The sequence below is a fragment of the Narcine bancroftii genome, chromosome 1, assembly GCF_036971445.1.
Source record: "Narcine bancroftii isolate sNarBan1 chromosome 1, sNarBan1.hap1, whole genome shotgun sequence".
In the NCBI taxonomy this organism is placed as follows: Eukaryota; Metazoa; Chordata; class Chondrichthyes; order Torpediniformes; family Narcinidae; genus Narcine; species Narcine bancroftii.
In genome coordinates, this window is record NC_091469.1 from 479,627,585 (window position 1) to 479,649,803 (window position 22,219).

At 49.9% G+C, this 22,219-nt stretch overlaps 1 protein-coding gene across 1 annotated transcript in view; it reads left to right on the forward strand.

The window, feature by feature from the left end:
- Positions 1–22,219, forward strand: part of acvr2ba (activin A receptor type 2Ba) — a 137,305-nt gene that overhangs the window by 71,618 nt on the left and 43,468 nt on the right. The window contains exons 2-5 of the mRNA XM_069917414.1: positions 10,205–10,412; positions 12,178–12,284; positions 14,026–14,177; positions 22,021–22,164. Of these exons, the coding sequence (XP_069773515.1) occupies positions 10,205–10,412; positions 12,178–12,284; positions 14,026–14,177; positions 22,021–22,164 (611 nt within the window). The remainder of the gene's footprint in view (positions 1–10,204; positions 10,413–12,177; positions 12,285–14,025; positions 14,178–22,020; positions 22,165–22,219) is intronic.

The window sequence follows — 22,219 nt, forward strand, 5'->3', positions numbered from 1 at the left end:
ATGAGTTTGTATGTTCTCCCTGTGTCTCCATGGGTTTCCTTGGGGAATTCTGGCTTCTTCCCACCTTTCAGAAATGTACAGAGGTTATGGGTTAATTGGGGCAGCACGGGCTCGTGGGCTGGAAGGTCCTGTTACTGTGCTTTCTGTCCAAAATTTTTTTTAAATTAAAAAGTGTTAACAAAAATTGCAAACCAAGTGTACAAATACAGAAAATAAATATTCAGTAATAAATAACGTGCAAATTAAGAGTCCTTAAATAGGTCTCTGAGTTTGTCGTTGAGGAGTGTGATGGTGGAGTGGTAGCTACTCTTCCCGAACCTGGTGGTGTGAGTCTTGTGACCCCCCCCCCCCCCTCCACCCCCCATAACTCTTTCCCTAAGGCAGCAGCGAGAACGGGGCATGTCCTGGGAAGTGTAGAAGCTTGATTGCTGCTGCCCTCCAAAGGCATTGTTCCAAGATGATATTCGAGATGGTGGGGAGAGTTTTGCCTGTGATGTAAGGGGCCGTGCCGACTACTTTTTGCAGGGCTTTAAGCTCAGGGGTATTGGTGTTCCAACATCAGACCTTGATGCAGCCGCACTTTCCACTACACAACTGTAGAAATTTGCCAAGGTTTCTGACGTCATCCCAAACTCCTGAGCAAGTAGAGATGTTGGACATGTTTTCTTCATGATGCCATTGGTGTGTGGGGTCCAGGAAAGATCCTCCGAGATAGTGACTCCAGTGAACTTAAATTTTCCCCCCCCTCTCTACCTCTGATCCCCCAATGATCACTGGATTGTCCACCTCTGACTTTCCTTTCCTGAAGTCAACAATCAGCTCCTTAGTTGTGGTGACATTGAGTGCGAGGTTGTTGTTGGTGCACCATTCACCCAAGTTTTCAGTCTCCCTCCTGTACGCTGACTCATTATCCCTTTTATTGCAACCCACTACCATGGTATAGTCGGCAAATTTGTAGATGGCATTGCTGTCATAGGTTTATGACAGAGGGCCAAGAACACAGCCCTGTGGTGGTCCAGTACTGATGGAGCTTGTGGACGAGATGTTCTGATTGAGGTTTGCACCGATTGTGGTCAAATCCGGGATCCAATTACCCAGTGGAGTGTTGAGTCCCAGGTCTTGGAGTTTGCAGATCAGTTTTGAGGGGATGAGTTTGTTGAACGTCAATAAAGTGGTGATGTATGCGTCTTTGCTGTCCAGGCGTTCCAGGGCTTTTTTGTTGACACAGTGAGATGGCATCTGCTGTAGACCTGCTGCTACAGTAAGAAAATGGGGCCGTCAATGGCACATTTCCAAGACTGGAAATCATACAAGAGCTGATGTGCTTAAAGACCAGTCTCTCAAAACACTTCATCGCTGTGAATGAGAGTACCACTGGTTGACACTCATTCAGGCAGGTTACCTCACTCTTTTTGGGCACAGGTATCATTGCGGCCTATTTGAAACCATACCCCTACTGGAGTGAGGTGTTGCCGATAGCCATGAATGCATTGGTCAGTTGGTCAGCACAGGTTTTCAGTACTCAGGATACTGACATGAGAGGGTAATCGGGGGACGACGTGAGGATTTGCAGTGGCTCTTCCTTGTGACCACCGGAAACAAAGTACAGTCATGATGACGTACAGAAAATAGGACTTTTTCCCCCCAAGTTCAAGTTTATTGTCATCTGACTGTACGTGTTCAACCAGGCGAAACAGCATTTCTCCGGACTACGGTATACGGTCACACTACACAGCACAAGTGCTGCATTGACCTCCAGTCCGATGCTTTACAGCTTCCATATCACACAATGAAGCAGCTAGACAGGACGCTTTCCATTGTTTTCTGTAAAATGTGGTTAAGATTGGGGCGAGTAGCGATTTTTGGAGATGACAGAGGATCCGCCGTAAGATACTTTGCCGACAGTGTATAAACAGATGAAGGATGTGCCAACTCAGTCCAACGTGATATAACCAGCCACTAAAGAGGTGTTGATGGAAAAAGGTTTGCGTTAGATGGGGGCGGGCAATGTTGTCACACCAGGGAGGTGGAGAAGTCGCGCTTCACAGCGGCCTCATCATCATTCGAGTCCGGAGCGCTGCAGTGCCTTCAGTAATGGCCTGGATCAGATACAGGCCAGTGGGCAAGTGCACTTCCAATTGAGAGACCTTTTTCCCCACTCTGTAAAGAGATTTTCCCAATGAGTGGATGCTGATTCTTGGGTTTTGTTGGGTAGAGGTGAGAAAACGCCTTGTAAATGCCTTGAAGGAATCTGATGAAGCTGTATTCTTTGCGAGAAACTGAGTGCTTTTTGAAACAGGTAGGAACGTTAAATGTTTACGACAAAGAGATTGAAGAAATTGGTATTATGAGGGCGGTCGCATTTAGCAGCGAGGCAGCTGCAGTAAACTTGCCGATGAATGATGCCACATTCCCTAATGTGGCTACATTGGGTGATGCAGTTGGCAGAACTGCTTCCTCACTGAACCAGTGACCTGGATTCAAGCCCAAACCTCCATGCTGTGGTGCATGGGGCAAATGACCGTCAGCACTCGTGTAAAAGTCCACCCCACCTCCCTCTATTTTTTTGGCCAAAAAAAAAATCAGGTAATTTATTCTCTCACCTCGGGCCTTTTGGTGACGTGCTGGGATGTGTTGGTAGAGCAGCAGGAGGAAGAACCTCTGCCTGGGACTGGTCAGGCACAGATCCTAGCCCTGCTCCACCAACAAAGACGTGAATTCAGACTGGCTCAACCTTCGGGGAAAGAGTGTTCGAAAGGTTCAAACGCTCCTTTTATTCTTTCAGGATCGAAGGGCATTGGCTTCAAACAGAGATGCATGCAGAGGAATTTCTTCAGTCAGAGGGCGGTGAGTCTGTGGAATTTGTTGCCACAGACGATTGAGGAGGCCAGTCATTGGGTGTATATAAGGCAGAGATTGACAGGTTCTCAATTAGCCAGGGCATCACAGGTTATGGGGAGAAGGCCGGGCAGTGCAGCTAGGTGGGAAAATGGATCAGCTCATGATTAAATGGTAGGGCAGACTAGATGGGCTGAATAGCCTCTTTCTGCTCCTATGTGTTAGGGTCTGATTGTCATATAATAATTCATAAAAATGCATGATATACTGGACTTTAATTGGCCCGGGTCAGGCCTGGGCCTTGATTGGCCCAGGTCAGGCCTGGGCCCTGATTGGCCCAGGTCTTGGCACCCGGTTGGGTCGGGCCTGGGCCCCGGTTGGGTCGGGCCTGGGCCCCGGTTGGGTCGGGCCTGGGCCCCGGTTGGGTCGGGCCTGGGCCCCGGTTGGGTCGGGCCTGGGCCCCGGTTGGGTCGGGCCTGGGCCCCGGTTGGGTCGGGCCTGGGCACCAATGGGCCAGGGCCAGTTTTGGACTGAGTTGATAAGAGAATGTCACTGGCTCTGCCTGCAGTCAAAGGGAAGAGCATTTGATGGCAAGGAGTGGATGACCAAGCTGTGTTCTGGGGTCAGAGACCAGCCGTAATATGAGGGATTGGAGGAGGGAATTGAGAACATTCTGGGCATTAGTTCCGTCAGGTTTGAGGCTTTCTGTGAGCACTGCTGCCCTGGGGGATACCCAAATGCCTTGAAGACCCCTGCACACAGGTTGTTACGTGGGTGCAGCAGTTCCAGGGCTGCCTGAACTGATCTGATTGAACACTCCCATCCCACCCAAAGGCTCCAATCTGGTTCCTCTGTTCAGGAGAATCCAGCAAACCCACGGACCAGCAGATGGCTGCAATGGGGTGGGGGAAGGTTGGGCATTAAAGGGCACTCTAAATTCAGTTACTTTCCATTGCCCATTTGGCCGGATCGTGCTTGGAATGGGAATGCTGGGGAAAAATTACGACTGTGTCACAGCACCTCATTCAGGGTGGGTGGCGGGGCGGAGATTCCATCCCCTCAGTCAGACAGGAGCTAAGGGAGGGAGACGCCCTGTCCTTTTCCCATCGGGAACAGCTGGCCCCTCCTGCGGTTCACAGCACTGTCCGTTCCAGGGCCGTGCCTGCAAGCTGCTAACCCGCTAATCAGATTGGCTCCCCTTTTAATGTGCGTGCTGAGTATTTCAGCGTAACATGTCAGCAAACATTTCCCACCAGGCAGATAACCCGATCGCAGGCCGGCCACTCAGCTCCATCTGTTCCGCTCGCTCTCTTCCTGTTTCCCCCCCCCCCCCCCCTACTCCCCAATGCCTTCCTTAATCTACTATGAGCCTGACAACTTGTCTCATCTGCTTTGCCTTCAAGGAACCCTCCACCCCCCCCACCCCGTAAATAGGAAATTTGCTTGAGGTGTACCAAATTATGAGGGGTGAATACAAGCGGGCTTTTCCCACCGCGGGTGGGTGAGGGCGTGGGTTCAGGGTGAAACACAAAAGTCTGCGGGCACCGTGCTTGAAGTAAAACCACCAAAGCTGGAGAAAATCGGCTGGTCAAACAGTATATGGTCCAGAACCGACATTTCAGGCTTGAGCCCTTCATCAGGGTGAAAGTTGAAATGTTTTACGGGAACGTGAGGGGGGAGGGGGACTTCTTCCTGCAGAGAGTGGTGGGGAGGAGGGGGGGGGGTTTGTGGGACGAGCAGTCAGCTGAGGTGGTGAGTGTGGGCTCGATTTTGACATTTAAGAAAAATTTGGACAGGGATGTCGGTGAAAGGAAAATAGAGGTGGGAAGGGTTTAGTTTTTTACTGGTAGGTATGTGTAGGCCGACACAACATCAAGGTCCTGTGTGCTCGAGCATGCTGTGGAGGGGTATGGAGAGCTGTGGTCTGGGTGCAGGACATTGGGATGAGGCATAATTAGTCTGGCACAGACAAGATGAGCAGAAGGGCCTGTTTAGGTGCTGCTGTGTTCTGAGTCTCGGATCAGTCTGAGAGGGCAGTGACGGTCAGTAGAAATCAGTTGACCGAAGGGGCTTTCTCTGTGCTGTAGCTCCCTCAGACTATGACACATATACCCTTGATTGCCGTCAATCATCCTTGGACATACCCCTCAAAATCTGTGCCCTTATCAGCACACAGGACTCCAGCCATGACCTCACCTAGCTCCGAGAAAGTTAGAGTGTAAATGCTCCATCCTTCCAGAAATAAACACTCTTTCAACATGCCACAGGAGAGACCACATTGCTGAGGCTAAAAGCAGTGGGGGAGCGGGGGTTGGGGAGGTGGGGAGTGTATTTTCAGGAGCTGAGTTTATTCTTGTAACCAGTCGCTCACAGATCAAGAGCGGGCTCTGAACCAGCTGGTTGCTTGATCGTCAGCCAACGCCGTGTCACTGTTTGCTATGGATGCATGTTCACTCTCTGCGGCCCGCCACCCTCCACACCGGACAATGCGAAAGGCAGCTGCCATCTCAGTTTGCCCAGATCTCTAGAGAACCGCTGGGGGTTCAGCTGTGCTCGGTTTGGGAGCTGTGAACTGTGGGGGGGGGGGGGGGTGGTGGGAGGGCTCGTTCATCTGCTTCTCTGCAGCTCACACTTTGCTCCTTGGTGTCATGGGCGCAGGCAGAGTGCCATTAACCCTTTGGACTCCGTGTCCTGTTTTTCAGGAACACATATAATCCGTGCCCCCGTACTCCAGGGCTGGTTTCATACCCAACTATCTGCTGGTCCGTAATGTAGTTTACCCATGGACCCAGACCGGACGGAGTATATACTCCATGCCCCCGTACTCCAGGGCTGGTTTCATACCCAACTATCTGCTGGTCCGTAATGTAGTTTACCCATGGACCCAGACCGGACGGAGTATATACTCCATGCCCGCATAGTCCAGGACTGGTTTCATACCCAACCACCAGCTGGTCTGTACTGGTGTCCATACTGTAGTTTACCCATGGACCCAGACCGGACGGAGTATATACTCCATGCCCGCATAGTCCAGGACTGGTTTCATACCCAACTATCTGCTGGTCTGTAATATAGTTTACCCATGGACCCAGACCGGACGGAGTATATACTCCATGCCCGCATAGTCCAGGACTGGTTTCATACCCAACCACCAGCTGGTCTGTACTGGTGTCCATACTGTAGTTTACCCATGGACCCAGACCGGAATATATACTCCGTGCCCCCGGAGTTTGGGACTGATTTCATGCCCAACCACCAGCTGGTCCGTACAGTAGTTTACCCATGGATCTAGTCTGGAGTATACTGTATATTATGGAAGGTTAAAAAATGACCGTAAAGGGTTAAGCTGCAGGAGCACCGCCAGGACTGTTGATTCAGAGTTCGAATCTCGCCAGTGAACTTAAATTGAATTTACAAAATGAATTTAAATTTTTTAATTAAAATTTTTATAAACAGTTTATTTACAGTACAGTAAAAGCCAATTTCACCTATTTAAACCCGTGCCATCCAAGTTCAACCAAATCAACCTACAGCCCCTCGCGTTCATGCATTAAATCTCTGGTTTAATTAAGGTAGACCAAAATGTCACCAACTCACTGGGTAGCAGAGGGCAGAACAATGCACATAATTCGACTCACACTGTTGTGCCATCCTACTCCACAACAATCCTTACCTCACATCCATAACCCTGTATTTTTCTTGCATCCTATCTAAGAGGCTTTTGTTCTAGCCTTGGCTCCCATCCCTGGCAAAGCATTCCAGGCACCCACCACTCTATTTAAAAAAAAGGTTTGGACTGATCGATGGACAGGAAGGGTCTGGACCCAATGCACATGTTGAGTTTTCTGGTCCAGATCTTCCGAAATGTCTTGCCTTCTTCCACAGACGTGGCTTCCCCTCAACCACCATCGACTCAGCCCTCATCCTTATCTCCTCCAATTCCTTCTCATCTACCCTGGCCCGCTCTGCCCCCAAACGCAACAAACATCCTCACCTACCACCCCACCAGCCTCCACATCCAACACACCATCTGCCGGGATTTCCAGCACTTACTACAGGATCCCACCACCAGACACATTTTCCCTTCTCCCTTCTCGACCTTCCGCAGGGACCGCTCCCTTTGTGATTATCTCATGCACTCATCCCTCCCCACCGAGCCCACCCCCCATTGGCACCTTCCCCTGTGCCCACAGAAGGTGCCACACTTGCGCCCACACCTCATCCCTCACCTTGGCCCAGGACCCCAAACACTTCGCTTGTATATCCGCAGGAGTCATTTACTGCAACTGGTGCTCACTTCGTGGCCTTCTCTACCTCCGTCCACAACCACAGCGACCTCCTCAATTCTGAGTCGCACTCCCAGACCCACATGTCTGTCCACAGCCTCTACTTGTCCCAACTGACCACTCATACCCTATTTTCCTCCTGGGTACCCTGCAGTCACATGGCATTAACATTGACTTTCTTTTAAACCTGCTCGCCTTTTCTTTCCCCTCTCTCTTTCCAATTCTCCTCTCCCTTCCCCCTTACCCACCCAGCCATCCCTCCTCCCCCTGATCACTGCTGTCCCCTCCCTCCCTTCTCCACCTTTGCCACCCACCCTCCCCCTTTAGTCTGGATGCCTGCCGGCATTCTCTCATACCTTGATGAAGGGATCAAGCCCGAAACGTCGGTTCTTTATTTTTACCTTTGCTTCATAAACGACACTGTTTGACCTGCTGAACTTCTCTAGCATTTTGTGTTTTTTTTATTACTTCAACCATGGTGTCCACAGATTATTATGATTTACTGCAGACACATAGGGCTGGCCCAGAACGCCTCCTGAGACAGCATGAGTGAGTTAGGCCAAAGGGCCAGTTCCCTGCTGCAAGACTCTTGCGTCAAAGTGCGATGGAACGGGCATCATCAGGTGTCCCAGAATGCATTGTGCCTGTGTCAGGACAACTTTTGGATTTGGGAGTAAATTGGCCAGGGCTGCTCTCGAGAGCGGCAAAGTAGCGGAGCAAGAGGGTTTGGAGACGTTTGTCTTCAGTGGGTTTGGATAGCTGACCACTTTCTTTCCTAGCCCACCCCACTTAGAGATTTTAAATTTAAATTTTTTAAAAACTTAGGCATATAGCATTGTTACAGGCCCTTTCGGCCCATGAGCCCGTGCTACTTAATTGCATCCAATTGACCTCCACTCTCGGTACGTTTTTGAACGGCGGGAGGAAAACGGGGAGAATGTACAAACTCCTTACAGACAGCGCTAGTTGCTGATGCTCTGGCAGTGCTACGCTGACCATGCTGCCAGATAGAATCATGTGAAGCGAAGTGGCCAGTGGGGGTGGGGGTCAGCTGCCTTGAATCCTGACCCCCGGATGCTGTTTTTTGTGGAGTCTGCCTGCTCTCCCTGTCGACTGTGAGTGCTTTCTCCCACACCCCAAAGACGTGTAGCCTGATAGGTTACTTGTCGCCATGGTGACTGGCAGGGGAATGGGGAGAGTGTTCACAAGCATGCGAGAGGTTTTGGGTAAATTGGAGGGGATTGATGGGATTGCTTTGAGAGTTGATATCTGTCAGAAGGATATTTGTGGATGGAAATTGGTCTATGGTAGATGAGTGCAGCAACGTCTATGTTTTAGGACCATTTCTTTCCTGCTGTTATCAGACTCTTGAACAGACCTCCCGCTAGTGCAAGATGATACCTTTTGAGACTGAAAATAAGGCCAGAAGGCCATTCAGCCCTACAAGCCTGCTCCCCAGTCAATACAATCGTGGCTGGTCACACGATTTCAGTGCCTTCTCCGCACACCCTTTGTCCCCTTTAGGGCTACGATCAACTCACTTTTAAATGCATCGAACGGACCGGGCCTTAACAATGTTCTGTGGTCAGGAGTACCAAGAGTTAACAGCACTCGGAGTGAACAAGTTTCTCCTCGACTCAGTCCACCCCCACTCATTCCTTCCAGCAGGGGCGATGGTGTGGGAGGATGGTGCAGCAGGGACATTCAAGACAAATGGATATAAGAAAAATAGAGGGCGATGAGGGGGACATATTAGATTGTTGTGGAGTTGGTTTGCAGAGGTCGGCGCAAGGGCTGGTGGGCCCGTACTGTGCTGTACAGGAGCTCCTCTACTTACGACGGCTCGAAGAAATAGGAGCAGGCCCCTCGAGCCTGCTCTGCCATTCAACGAAATCAAGGCTGATCTGATCATTGGTGCTACATTTTATGATTAAAACTTGTTTTTTCTCAATATGGAATAAAAAGTATTCAACATTTAATAATAAAATAGGCTTTCTTTTAGATAAATTTGTCCAGCTGTAGGCTACAATAAGTGCTCTGAGCACATTTTAAGTAGGCCAGACTATGATGTTCGGTAGGTACGACTTGGGATTTTTCCGCTTACAATGGGTTTGTCGAACGCGGCTCTATTGCAAGTCGAGGAGCACCTGTATATCTCACACGTTGTTGTTGTAACCCTGTTTTAAGAGTTTTGTTGTGTGCACCATGCTGTGTTATATTTATTATCATCTGATCGTGCAAGTACAACCCGACAAAACATCGACCTCCAGTCCTCAGTGTAAAACACATGGGCACACAACCAGACTTAACTCGCGTGAAGGGGTGCAGCGCTGCTGTTCCGGCACCTCACGGGGCTGCTGCAGGGGTGCTTCGGGCAGGGATGGTGTGCCCCCCCCACCCCTGCTATTCTGGACATACAAAGTACCTACCTATTTCTTCCACAACTGGTTGACCTCGTTCCTATCATTCGCTCTCTATTGTACAGTGCCAAATCCAACATGGCGGCCACCAAGGCCAGCTCTCACGAGACCTCCTTGTCGCCGTTTTTGGTGACCTCTGGCACCTAAAATATTAGCACTACACCCCATGTTCACGTGGAGACGAATATACAGGACAAGTATTTTAACCGTACAAATACATAAATAAATATTTTTCGGTGAATACAAGAGTCTCAGATAGTTAGTGTGAGCAGTTCATTTGGTCGTTCAACATTCTCACTGCCCATGAGAAGAAGCTGATCCTCAACCTGGAGGTGCTGGCTCTGATCCTCCTGTATCTCTTTCCCGATGGGAGCACCTGAAAGATGCTGTGTGGAAGGGGTTCTCGATGATCTCTTCAGACATCGATCCTGTTACATAGAAGTTGACCTGCCTGGATAGCATGAAATTCAAAGATTTTCACTGTATCTTGAGGCCTGCGGCAAATAAGAGTTCTAATGAGTGTTGTGTCCAGGCTTGCGACTGGATAGGGGAACGGTTCTCCACCTTGTGTTCAGCACCACATCCTAACACCTTGACCGATGTTGCCGTTCGACTGGTGGGGGGCCGTCCTGAACTGTCGACTTCTGCGTGTCCTCACAGGTCCGGGGCTGGGAGAGGTCGAAACCAGGACGTGCGAATATTACAACGCAAACCATGAGCTTGAGAAGACCAACAAGAGTGGGGTGGAACATTGTGAGGGAGAGAAGGACAAGCGACTTCATTGTTATGCTTCCTGGAGGAATAATTCTGGCTCCATCGAGCTGGTCAAGAAGGGTTGCTGGCTGGATGATTTCAACTGTTACGACCGGTAGGTGGTGGGGAGGAGAGGAGCGGCGGGTTGGGAGGGAAAGTGCAGTGGGGAAGGGTAGGGATAGGGCGAGAAATAGGTGTAGGGAGTGAACGGGTGGGGAGGAGGGGGGATGCAGAGGGGCAAGGGTGGGGTGAGATGAGAGAGCGATGGGGAAGGTGGGATGTGTGGGGGGAGGGGAGGTTTGGGAGAGCAGTGGGGAGGGGAGGCAAGGGAGAGGTGAGGAGGGGAGCAATGGGGAAAGGAGGCATGGGAGAACAGGGTGGGGGAGGCTGGGGGGTGTGGGAGAGCAATGGGGAGTGGGGCGTGGGAGGGCAGTGGAGAGGGGAGGCGAGGGGGGGTGTGGGAGAGCAATGGGGAGGGGAGGTGGGGATGTGTGAGAGAACGGTGGGGGCGAGGGTGGGTGTGAGAGAGTGATGGAGCATTACTGGGCCGGTCCATTCTCATACTCTCCCTGAGGAGGGAGAACAAGGCGAGTGAGTGTGTCGATGGGGGAAGGTGTAGCTCAGGTAGGGGACACGTGACGATGAGTTGTGATCCGCTGCACATGTTGTTACACTAGAACATTGAATAGTACGGCACAGGAACAGGCCACCTGACACGCCTGTGCTGCTTTCCGTACCTCCTCCCTGTCTCCGCGCCCCCGCCCCCTCCACGTCCCCCTGCCCCCTCCACGTCCCCCCGCCCCCTCCATATCCATGAACATATCTAGAGGTCTTGTACACACTACTATTGTATCTATTCCCACCACTGCTAACTGCCCAATCCAGGCACCCATGGCTCACTGTGTAAACAGTTCTATCTCATTTTTCTCCCCTTACCACTCCCCCTCTTGCCTTAAATGCACGTCCTCTACTGTGTAACACATTAGTTGGGGTAAAGGTTGTTGCAGACTGTGTAGTATCATCAACAAACTTGATGAATCTGCTCAAATTGAATCAGTTGGCCCGAAGTAAAGGCGATGCCTTGTTACCAAGTTGAGGTTCCTTCAGGAGCCTGATGACGGTGGGAAAGGGTCCTTAAATCTGGTGGTGGGTGATCTTCCTGGTCTGGGGTGGTGAGGTGGGGCTGAAGCGAGTGTGGCCGGGGTGAGAAGAGTGTTTTACACAGCGGCTGCTTTTTCAGTACGGGAGGGGAGGGGGTACGTGGGATAGAACGTCGTTACATGGAACATTATATCAGAGTCCAGACCCTTCAGCCCATGCTGTTAGGCCGACCTATATAAACCTACTCCACAACAATCTAACCTTCCGCCACCTCACCCCGTAACCCCCTGGTTTTTTGGCATCCATGTGCTAAGAGTCTTTTTTGTACAAGCTTCCAGCCAGCACCCACACCTCTGTTTTTAAAAAAAAAACCCTGACTTCTCCCCCACCTTAAAAATGTCGCAACTCCAAAGCTCGAAAACGGGAAGGTGAAAATAGCAATTCCGGGGCATTTTCCTTCTTGCAGTTGAAACTACAGGGACAGAGTGGAGATGCCAAGGGCTAGAAGTTGAGAAGAAGTTTTCTCCAAGGGTTAATGTGTGTTGTGGTGCTTTGGTTGAATGACTGACCACATTGTACAAAGTAATTAAACCATTCATCAGAATTCCCAGGCCAATCTCCGGCTACATATATAATGGAATTAATTGTGTAATGAACCTTGAGGTGAGCTCTGGCCTGGCTTTTGAGTTACTGTTTCACTGGCTCGTCGCTGGTCCGACCTGTGGCTGGAGAAACCTCGCGCAGGATGTGATTGATGCGCTGTTTGCTCTTTCTGACAGAGTGGAGTGTGTGGCGACGGAGGAGAACCCTCATGTGTTCTTTTGCTGCTGTGAAGGAAACTACTGTAATGACAAGTTTTTCCACTTCCCCGAGACCGTGCCAGAAGGTAGGCGGTCTGGTGGGGATGTTGCATTGCGGCTGGGTGGTTGGCACTGTGTGAGATATGGCTGCTCTGCGTGTGTGTTTGGGTGTTTGTGTGAGAGCGTGGGTGTTTGTGTGAGAGCGTGGGTGTTTGGGTGAGAGCGTGGGTGTTTGGGTGAGAGCGTGGGTATTTGAAAGCGTGGGTGTGTGAGAGCATGGGTGTTTGGGTGAGAGCGTGGGTGTTTGGGTGTGTGAGTGCGTGGGTGTTTGGGTGTGTGAGAGCGTGGGTGTTTGGGTGTGTGAGAGCATGGGTGTTTGGGTGTGTGAGAGCGTGGGTGTTTGGGTGTGTGAGAGCGTGGGTGTTTGGGTGTGTGAGAGCGTGGGGGTTTGGGTGTGTGAGAGCGTGGGGGTTTGGGTGTGTGAGAGCGTGGGGGTTTGGGTGTGTGAGAGCGTGGGGGTTTGGGTGTGTGAGAGCGTGGGGGTTTGGGTGTGTGAGAGCGTGGGGGTTTGGGTGTGTGAGAGCGTGGGGGTTTGGGTGTGTGAGAGCGTGGGGGTTTGGGTGTGTGAGAGCGTGCGGGTTTGGGTGTGTGAGAGCGTGGGGGCTTGGGTGTGTGAGAGCGTGGGGGCTTGGGTGTGTGAGAGCGTGGGGGTTTGGGTGTGTGAGAGCGTGGGGGTTTGGGTGTGTGAGAGCGTGGGTGTTTGGGTGTGTGAGCGCGTGGGTGTTTGGGTGTGTGAGCGCGTGGGTGTTTGGGTGTGTGAGCGCGTGGGTGTTTGGGTGTGTGAGCGCGTGGGTGTTTGGGTGTGTGAGCGCGTGGGTGTTTGGGTGTGTGAGCGCGTGTGTGTTTGGGTGTTTGTGTGAGAGCGCGTGTGTGTGTGACTGTCCATGAGTGTGTGAGACAGTGTGCATGTGTGAATGTAAAACAGGCCCTTCGGCCCACCATGCACATGCTGACCATTGTCCTATCAGTACTAATCCCACTTCCAGCACCTATCTGGAGCCGCCTTTGTCTCAGGGATTGAAGTGCTCATTGAATATAACTTGTTGTGGCCGTGCGTGTCTGGGGGATGGGTCACGTGTGTCTGCTGGCGTGGTGTGTGTCGGTCACTTGTGTGTGTCTGCTGGCATGGTTGGAGATGAGATGGGTCACTTTTGTGCCAATCAGTAAAGGATGAGGATGAGGCGAGAGGGATGGAACCTTAACCAAGTGCTGACTTCCTTTCGGACTGTGAGGTGGTCTATGGGGGAACGGAACTATAGCTGTACTAATCTCTGCTGCATGAGTTGTACCCTGAGGGGAGAAGGATATGGGCAGAACCATAGTCAAATGCTGATCACCTGAGATGTGTCTCAAGTTGGAGGGGGATGGATATGGGTGATGTAACCAAGGCCAAGTGCAGATCTGTCCATGAGGTGTATCCTGAGGTGAGGGGGAAGGGATTGGATGATGGAACCATGGCCATATAGAACTCTCCCTGAGGTGAGGGGGCAAGGGAATGGGAGACGGAACCATTGGCAAGTTCTGATCAATCCATGAGATATGCCCTGAGGTGAGGGGGATAGGAGATGGAAGCCTGGCCAAGCGCATTCCTCTCCATGAGGTGTACACCGTGGTTGGGGGGTGGGGGAGGGGGGGGAGGAAATGAGAGAGGGAACCATGGTTGTGTAGACCTCTCCATGAGGTATGCCCCGAGGAGAAGGGGAAGGGAATGGGGGTTGGAACAACAACCAAATGCTGACCTCCCCTTCCTGTTCCGCTCCCCCACAGTTGTGTTTGAACCGCCACAGCCCTCTCCCTCGCTGCTGAACATCCTGGTGTACGCACTGCTGCCCATCACCGGCCTCTCCATGATAATCCTGCTGGCCTTCTGGATGTACCGTCACCGCAAGCCTCCCTACGGCCATGTGGATCTGAATGAGGTTCGGAACGCACGGCGCAGCTTGCTGTCTGACCTGTGCATGCTCTGTTGGGGAGGGGGTCGGGAGAGGAAGGGTTTGGGGGTGCAGACAACGGCTTGGAGCCACGTGGAAGTGTCATAGTTCAGGCACACAGCAGGGTGGAGCAACGGGGGTTGAATGTTGGAGCCGAGGGTCGTGGAGAAAGGCTTTTTTGCCCATTAGGGTTGTGCTGGCCACCACTCACATTTTATTCTCCCCACATTCCCATCAACATCCCCTTCCCCAATTCTATCCCCTCACACACACTTGAGGGACAGTCCTGTACGAACCCACATGTCTCTGTTCAAGTTTATTGTCACCTGATTGCACAAGTACAACCCGACGAAACAGCATTCTCTGGTCCTCGGTGCAAAACACGCAGACACACAACCAGACATAACTCACAATACTCGTGCAGGACAAGTCTTCAGATATATAAATAAATAAATATTGTTTCATGAACATGAGAGTCTCAGCTGGTTAGTGTGAGCAGTTCCTTTAGTCATTCAGTATTCTCACTGCCCGTGTGAAGAATCTATTTCTCAGTCTGAAGGTGCTGGCTCTGAGACTCCTGTATCTCCTTCCCAATGGGAGCAACTGAGAGACGCTGTGATTTTGTGCGCCCCCTTCAGGAAACAATACCGGCATATCACATCATTGGGTGGGGAGCAGAGGGAGACTCCAGTGATCCTCTCTGCCACTCTGATGGTCCTGGGGATTGACCAGCGATCCATGTCTCTGCAGCAACCATACCACACTGTGATGCATCCAGCCAGGATGCTCTCGATTGAGCTCCTGTGGAAGATTGACATGACGGTGGCCGGTAGCCTTGCCCGCATCAGTCTTGTCAGGAAGTTCAGTCACTGTTGCGCCTTCCTGACAAGTGAGGAGATGTGTGTCCACAATAGGTCACTAGTTCAGTGAACTCCCAGGAACTTGGTGCTTTCCACTCTCTCCACTACAGAGTTACTGATGTGTAGTGGAGGGTGGTCGTTTCTGGTCCTGAAGTCCACGATCATCTCCTTTGTCTTGTCCACGTTGAGACTTGGGTTGTATCATGAGATTTTCCACCTCTTCGTTGTTGCTCGTGAGGCCAATTACTGGTATGTCGTCTGCAAACGATGACTCGGTTGGGGCTGGATCTGTGATGTAGTTGTGGATCAGTTGCATCGGGTATGGGAGATGTGGGAGAAAACCCACTCGGATTCATGGAATCTGCGCAGACACATACCGACCGGGTCACTGGAGCTTTGAGACAGTGGCCCTGCTTACTGCTGCTGCCCGTGAGGTGGAGGGTATAGCTGAGAGGCAGGCCCTTCGCCCTGCTGACTGCTCCTGTCCATGAGGTAGTGGGTGTAGCTGAGAGGCAGGCCCTTTGGCCCCGCTTACTGTTCCTGCCTGTGAGATAGTGTGTATAGCTGAGAGGCAGGCCCTTCGGCCTGCTGGTCTATGCTGACCTATCAAGCTGCCTGCATTAATTCCTTCTCCCTATATGCCTGGCTCTGTCAGCTCATTTCGGTTTCTATCCTGGCTCCACCACCACCTCTGGCAGCTCACTCCAGATATCTACTGCTCTCTGTGTGAAAGTCCGCTCCTTTAAATCGTCTCCCTCTCACCTTAAACTCACGCCCTCATACATGGTCGTTCGTCCATCGTTGTCGATGAAGACCTCGACACCATTAGTCACTTTAAGATTGGATGCCATGTGTCCGAAGATGACTGGTCAAGCCAATTTGGGCACGGAATGTCCTGCTACACGTTGGGCAGATGCATGTAGCGACTGCAGTTGTTGCGGTGATGGCTCGGGACTTGCGTAGCTCTCACTTAAATTGTGCTTTGGCCTTGCTTCGTAAGCCTGACAGCCACACGGGCCACGCCAGGTAGGGCGGTTTTGTGCCAGCATTTCCCAGATGGTCATGACTATGTCAAGTGACTTCAGTGAGGAGGCCTTTAGCACGTCTTTGTAACGTTTTTTTCTGCCCTCGGTGTGTGCGTCTGCTGGCAGAGAGTTCCCCAAAAAGGAATCTGCCAGACTAAGAAGCATTTAAATGCCCTATTGTACCAGCCTCCACCACCACCCCCGCCACTGCCTTCCAGGCACCCACACTCTCTGTAGAGGGTGGGCGGGTGGGGAACCTGCCTCTGATATCTGCTAAACTTTTCTCCCCTCTCCTTTTCAGATGTTCTCTGATATTTGCTATTGTTACCCCGAGAAAAAGATCCTGATTCTCCCACTATTATCTGCCACTTCTCCGCCCAGCTCTGTACCCTGTCTGTATAACATTGTAACCCATGGTAACACCTGTTCACAACACATCCAACTTCTGGACCACCTGCAAATTTACTGAGCCTCCACTTCTTTGTCCAGGCCAGTGATAAAAATCACCAAGGGTCCCAGAAGAGATCCCTGTAGAACACCGCCAGTCATTGACCTCCAGGGAGAATATGCTCCATCTACGATTACCCTGTGCTCTCTGCAGACAAGTCGATTCTGAATCTGAGCAGCCAAGGTTGCTTTTGGGTCCCGTGACATTCTGAAATCCTCTCATCATATCACCTCTCAGTATCTTTCGCTCCAGGGGAAATCAGACCCTTCCTATCCAACCTCTCTTTAATCCGTTGATGCTGGGACCAGGCCATTGCCGGACCACAGAAAATGCCGGAAAACAGAGGTTGACCCCGAAGAGAACCCCCTATGTAAACCTATCAAAGGTAGAACAAAGCTTAAAACAGGAAATGATACGGTGGGGTGGCACGGTTAACATAGCGGTTAGCGCAATGCCTTTACAGCGCCCGCGAGTGGGGCATTAGAACAAACTCCTCACAGACAGTGCGGGACTTGAATCCTGATCGTGGCAGATTCAACCTTTACAGCGCCAGCAAATGTCATTGGAAAGGTCAAAGGTCCTGCCGAGGAACCTCAAGCGGGTTGGTGCCTTGCTCCAGGTGGCTCACCTCTCGGTACATCCCGTCAACCTACGAAAGGTCCATTTATTGCCAACTCTCTGTTTCCTGTTGGCCACCCAATCCATTACCATCCATGTCAATCTATTACCTCCTGCATCGAGAACTTTTATATTTCACTGACTAATCTTTGCATCAGTAACCTGGAATCTTGCTGCGTTCTCTCATTTGCCTTAACTACAGCATATGTTGTTTCTTTAAAGAGCTCCAATAAATCAATGAGACATTATTTCTTTCTTTCAGATTCTTGTTAACTTTTCCTAATTGCCTTTTATTTTTCTCTAATGGTCCTGCTTTTTTTAAAAAAAATAAAATCTTTTTAACATTTTTCCTCTGAAAGACTGGCCTGCACGTTTCTGCTCCCCCATCTCCCTTCCATCCGTTTCTGTTAAAGGAGCTGCCTTTGCATTTGCTCCCAAAGGTGAAAAATTTTGGAAAATTAAACCCGAAGGATTAATTCTATTACTGGCAGCTTGAAACTCAGATCAACTGGAGCATCGAAATTTTTTTGCCATTGGGGTTTATCAATTCCGTGTTTCCAGGAAGATTTTCCTTAGACAAACCCCAGACGCGATCAGGAAGCCTTTAGCACCTGAGGCCCTTCTTGTCCTCAGCGCTTGGTTCCGATACGTGGTTTCCATGAGCCTATCTCCAGCAGCTCACCTGGGTCCCCCAATCACAAGTCGTCCATGGGCTGTCTGGGTCCCTCAGCCGCTGAGCCCTTCGCTGGTTATGGCCACCGTCCTGCAGGGCCGTCTTCTCTGCCTCTCCTCCTCAGCAGGGGTGTCCCTCCCTCTTTCAGGTGCCCTGTGCTGGTTTCCTGCCTCCCCCGGAGCCTGCAAGCTCTCATGGTCGCTGCCGAGCACAGGTGCCACCGCCTTGGGTGCAGTACCCCCACGGCTGCAGGATTTTACTTACAAATACCGTCAGAGCTACTTTAAAGCTGTGCAGAGCCTCTGGTATTAGGACCGGGTAGTTGAACCCTGCAGAGCAGCGCTGTGTGACTGCTGTCACAGGACCGCACCCCCGTGACAGTGGGGTGATTTCGGAATCCGTGCGTCTGTGCGCAGCACCTGAGCTGAAATAGTCTGCGCTTTGCTTCACTCCAATCTGTACCGTTCGAAGAAACTTTCCCATCATATTTCTGTCTTTGTCTCGAACTGTCTTTTTTTTTCCCAACCAGTGTGCCTAACTAGGCTTGGAATTAGTTTTTCAGATTTATTGTCAGAGTACATCACCTGCAACCCCGAGATTCTTTATCTGCAAGCGAGACTTTAAAAAAAAGACTCATCGTACACATGTAAACAAATAAAGAAACATTATCTGCAATACAGAGAGAAAAGAAAAATCAATGAAGTGCACAAGAGTCCTTAAACGAGTCTCTGATTGAGTTTGTCATTGAGGAGTCTGATGGTGGAGGAGTAGCAGCTGTTCCTGAACCTGGTGGTGCCGATCTTGTGGCACCTACAGCTCTTTCCTGATGGCAACAGTGTGAACAGAGCGTGTGCTGGGTGGGGCAGATCCTTGCTGATTGCTGCTGCTCTCCGATGGCAGCGTTCCCTGTAGATGTTCTCAATAGGTGGGAGGGTTTTGCCTGGGATGTCCTGGGCTGTGTCCACTACCTTATACAGGGGTATCGGTGTTCTTGATAATGCTTTAATTTTCTGACCTCATCCCCCCTTCCTAGTGCTCCCTTCTCTCTCCCACCGCATCATGCCTGTTGGATATATCAAGTTGATGCTTCTTTTACAATATTCTTATAAATTTCAGTTAGCAAATGTTACATAGGTAAATAAGCGCCATTTAGAGTGAATGGAAGGGACAGCATCTTTCCATTTCATTCGTGTGGTCCTTCGGGTGGTCAGGGAGGCAAAAGTGGGATTGTGAAGAACTCAACGTTGGATCCTTGGGCCCACATATTCAAAACAAGGCCATAAAAGGAGATGGATTTCTACCTAATGCTAAGTTTATCAGCTCTGTTTCAAATTCTGCATCCATCGAGGTACTGAATCTAAAGTTCTGCCCTTTAATTATTTTTCTCACCTCCAGGTTTCACCCGATGTAGCCGCCGAGTTATGTTCCTCATCCTTCCTGTCCTGACCGATTTACTGTTCCAACACATTAATACCTTTCTCCCTCACCTTGCCTACGCTCCTTGATTACCCCGTTGTGGCGGCTTTGATCCTTTTCCCCCACAACTGAGTTTAAAATCCTCATATTTTCTCTTGGTTGTGTAGCCGACTGGAAAGACTGGACCGAGCTTGAATGTCAACCGTTCCAATGGCACTGTTCCCATCTTTCCCAGGGGCCCAGTCCACTCTCTCTCTCTCACAAACGCTCACTCTCTCCGCCTCTCACACAGACTTCATCCTCCTCTCCTCTCGCTTCTCCTACCTCTTCCTTTCTTCTCTTCCCCTCCCTCTGTCTCTCCCTCCGCCTCTCTTTCAAGTTCTTTCTCATCTGACTGTATGTACAGCCAGACCAAGCAGCGTTCCTCTGGGCCACAATGCACAGCACGTAAACGCAGCACAGAGCGCACAAGAACCATACATACAGATAGAATTGAAAAAAATAAATGTGTTTAAATGATTTACTCGGTTACAGGTTTCATCAGCCTCACAGCCTGCGGGAAGAAGCCATTTCCCAGCCTGGCCGTCCTGATTTTGATGCTCCTATACCACCTCCTCAATGCTCGTGGGTCAGAGATGATGTGTGCCTGTATGCATAAAGATTACATTGGACAACAATTTTTTTGTCCCCGAGAGGTTTGCTTCTTGAAAAGAAATTGGGGATTATCGCGGGCAACTTCCAGTCTGAACACAGATAATTTAAGATCTGCTGTATCACGTAGGAAGTTGGAGAAACATGAAATTAACTTTTATTGAATTTAGCTTGTTCAATCGCATAACTGCGCAAGTTTAACTGACCTAAAACAAATGATTTGCTCCCGATTTTTGTTTTGCATTTGGTGGATTCCAGTTGCCCTGGTATCACTTTTCCACAGTCACCATGTTCGTCGCTGACGGCACCAAGATCAGCAGGGAAGGAGTGCAGAATGCAGAAAATGAATTTTCAATGACATGTTGCACTTCGTCGTTTTGTACGCTTGAAGTCGACTTAAAATATATAACATATATAACAATTACAGCACGGAAACAGGCCATTAGGCCCTTCTAGTCCGCACCGAACCAAACACTCCTCTCTAGTCCCACCTCCCTGCACAATGACCATAACCCTCCAACTTCTTCTCATCCATACACCTGTCCAACTTTTTCTTAAATAATAAAATTGACTCCGCCGCCACTATTTCTCCCGGAAGCTCATTCCACACCGCTACCACTCTCTGAGTAAAGAAGTTCTCCCTCATGTTACCTCTAAACCTCTGCCCCTTAACTCTTAACTCATGTCCTCTTGTTTCAATCTCTCCTACTCTTAACGGAAATAGTCTATCCACATCCACTCTGTCTATCCCTTTCATAATCTTAAATACCTCTATCAAATCCCCTCTCAACCTTCTACGCTCCAAAGAATAAAGACCTAATCTGCCCAATCTCTCCCTGTACTCTAGATGCTTAAACCCAGGTAACATTCTGGTAAACCTTCTCTGCACTCTCTCCACTCTGTTTATATCCTTCCTATAATTAGGCGACCAGAACTGCACACAGAACTCCAAATTAGGCCGCACCAACGTCTTATACAATCTCAACATCACCTCCCAACTCCTATATTCCATGCAATGATTGATAAAGGCCAGCATACTAAAAGCCTTCTTCACCACCCTATTCACGTGAGTTTCTACCTTCAGGGAACGATGTACCGTTACTCCTAAATCTTTCTGCTCTTCTGTATTCATCAATGCTCTCCCATTTACCCCGTATGTCCTGTTCTGATTCTTCTTACCAAAATGAAGCACCTCGCACTTATCAGCATTAAATTCCATCTGCCATTTTTCAGCCCACTTTTCTAAGCAGCCCAAATCCCTCTGCAATCCTTGAAAACCTTCTTCATTATCCACTATTCCACCTATCTTAGTATCGTCTGCATATTTACTAATCCAATTCACCACCCCATCATCTAGATCATTAATGTATATAACGAACAACAATGGGCCCAATACAGATCCCTGAGGCACACCACTGGTCACCGGCCTCCAACCTGACAGACAATTATCCACTACCACTCTCTGGCCTCTCCCTTTCAGCCAATGTTCAATCCATTTGACTATCTCAAAATTTATACCTAAAGACTGCACCTTCCTAACTAACCTTCCATGTGGTACCTTATCGAAGGCCTTACTGAAGTCCATATAGACAACATCCACCGCGCTACCCTCATCCACACATTCCTAGTCACCTCTTCAAAAAATTCAATCAGATTGGTCAAACATGACCTGCCTCCCACAAATCCATGTTGAGTGCTCCTGATCAGACCCTGTCTATCCAGATGTTTATAAGTACTATCTCTAAGAATTTTCTCCATTAATTTACCTACCACAGACGTCAAACTTACAGGCCGATAATTGCCAGGCTTCCTCCTTGAACCTTTTTTAAATAACGGAACCACATGCGCAATACGCCAATCCTCCGGCACTATCCCCATCTCTAATGACATTTGGAAAATTACTGACAGGAAATCACAAAAATAGATTATATCTTAAAAAAAAAATAAACATAATAGGAACATTTTGAGGTGATTTTTGTGATCAGCAGCCCAAAATCCATAAAATACCCTCAAAAGTGTTCAGGAAGCAAAATCTTCGTTGTCCAGTGCAACCTTCCCTCGATAAATTGTTTTGATCTGTGGTGTTGTGAGTTGTGACTTGAAGTGTGTAACTGGCCTTGCGTTTTTTTTTTCCTTCCAGGACCCAAGTCTGCCATCGCCATCACCGCTGGTGGGTTTGAAGCCACTTCAGCTACTTGAGATCAAAGCCAGGGGTCGCTTTGGCTGTGTTTGGAAGGCTCGGCTAATGAACGACTATGTAGCTGTAAAGATCTTCCCCATCCAGGTGAGGAAGATGTGGTTGAGTTCCACAAATCCTTAACGCGTTTCCAGGCAACTTG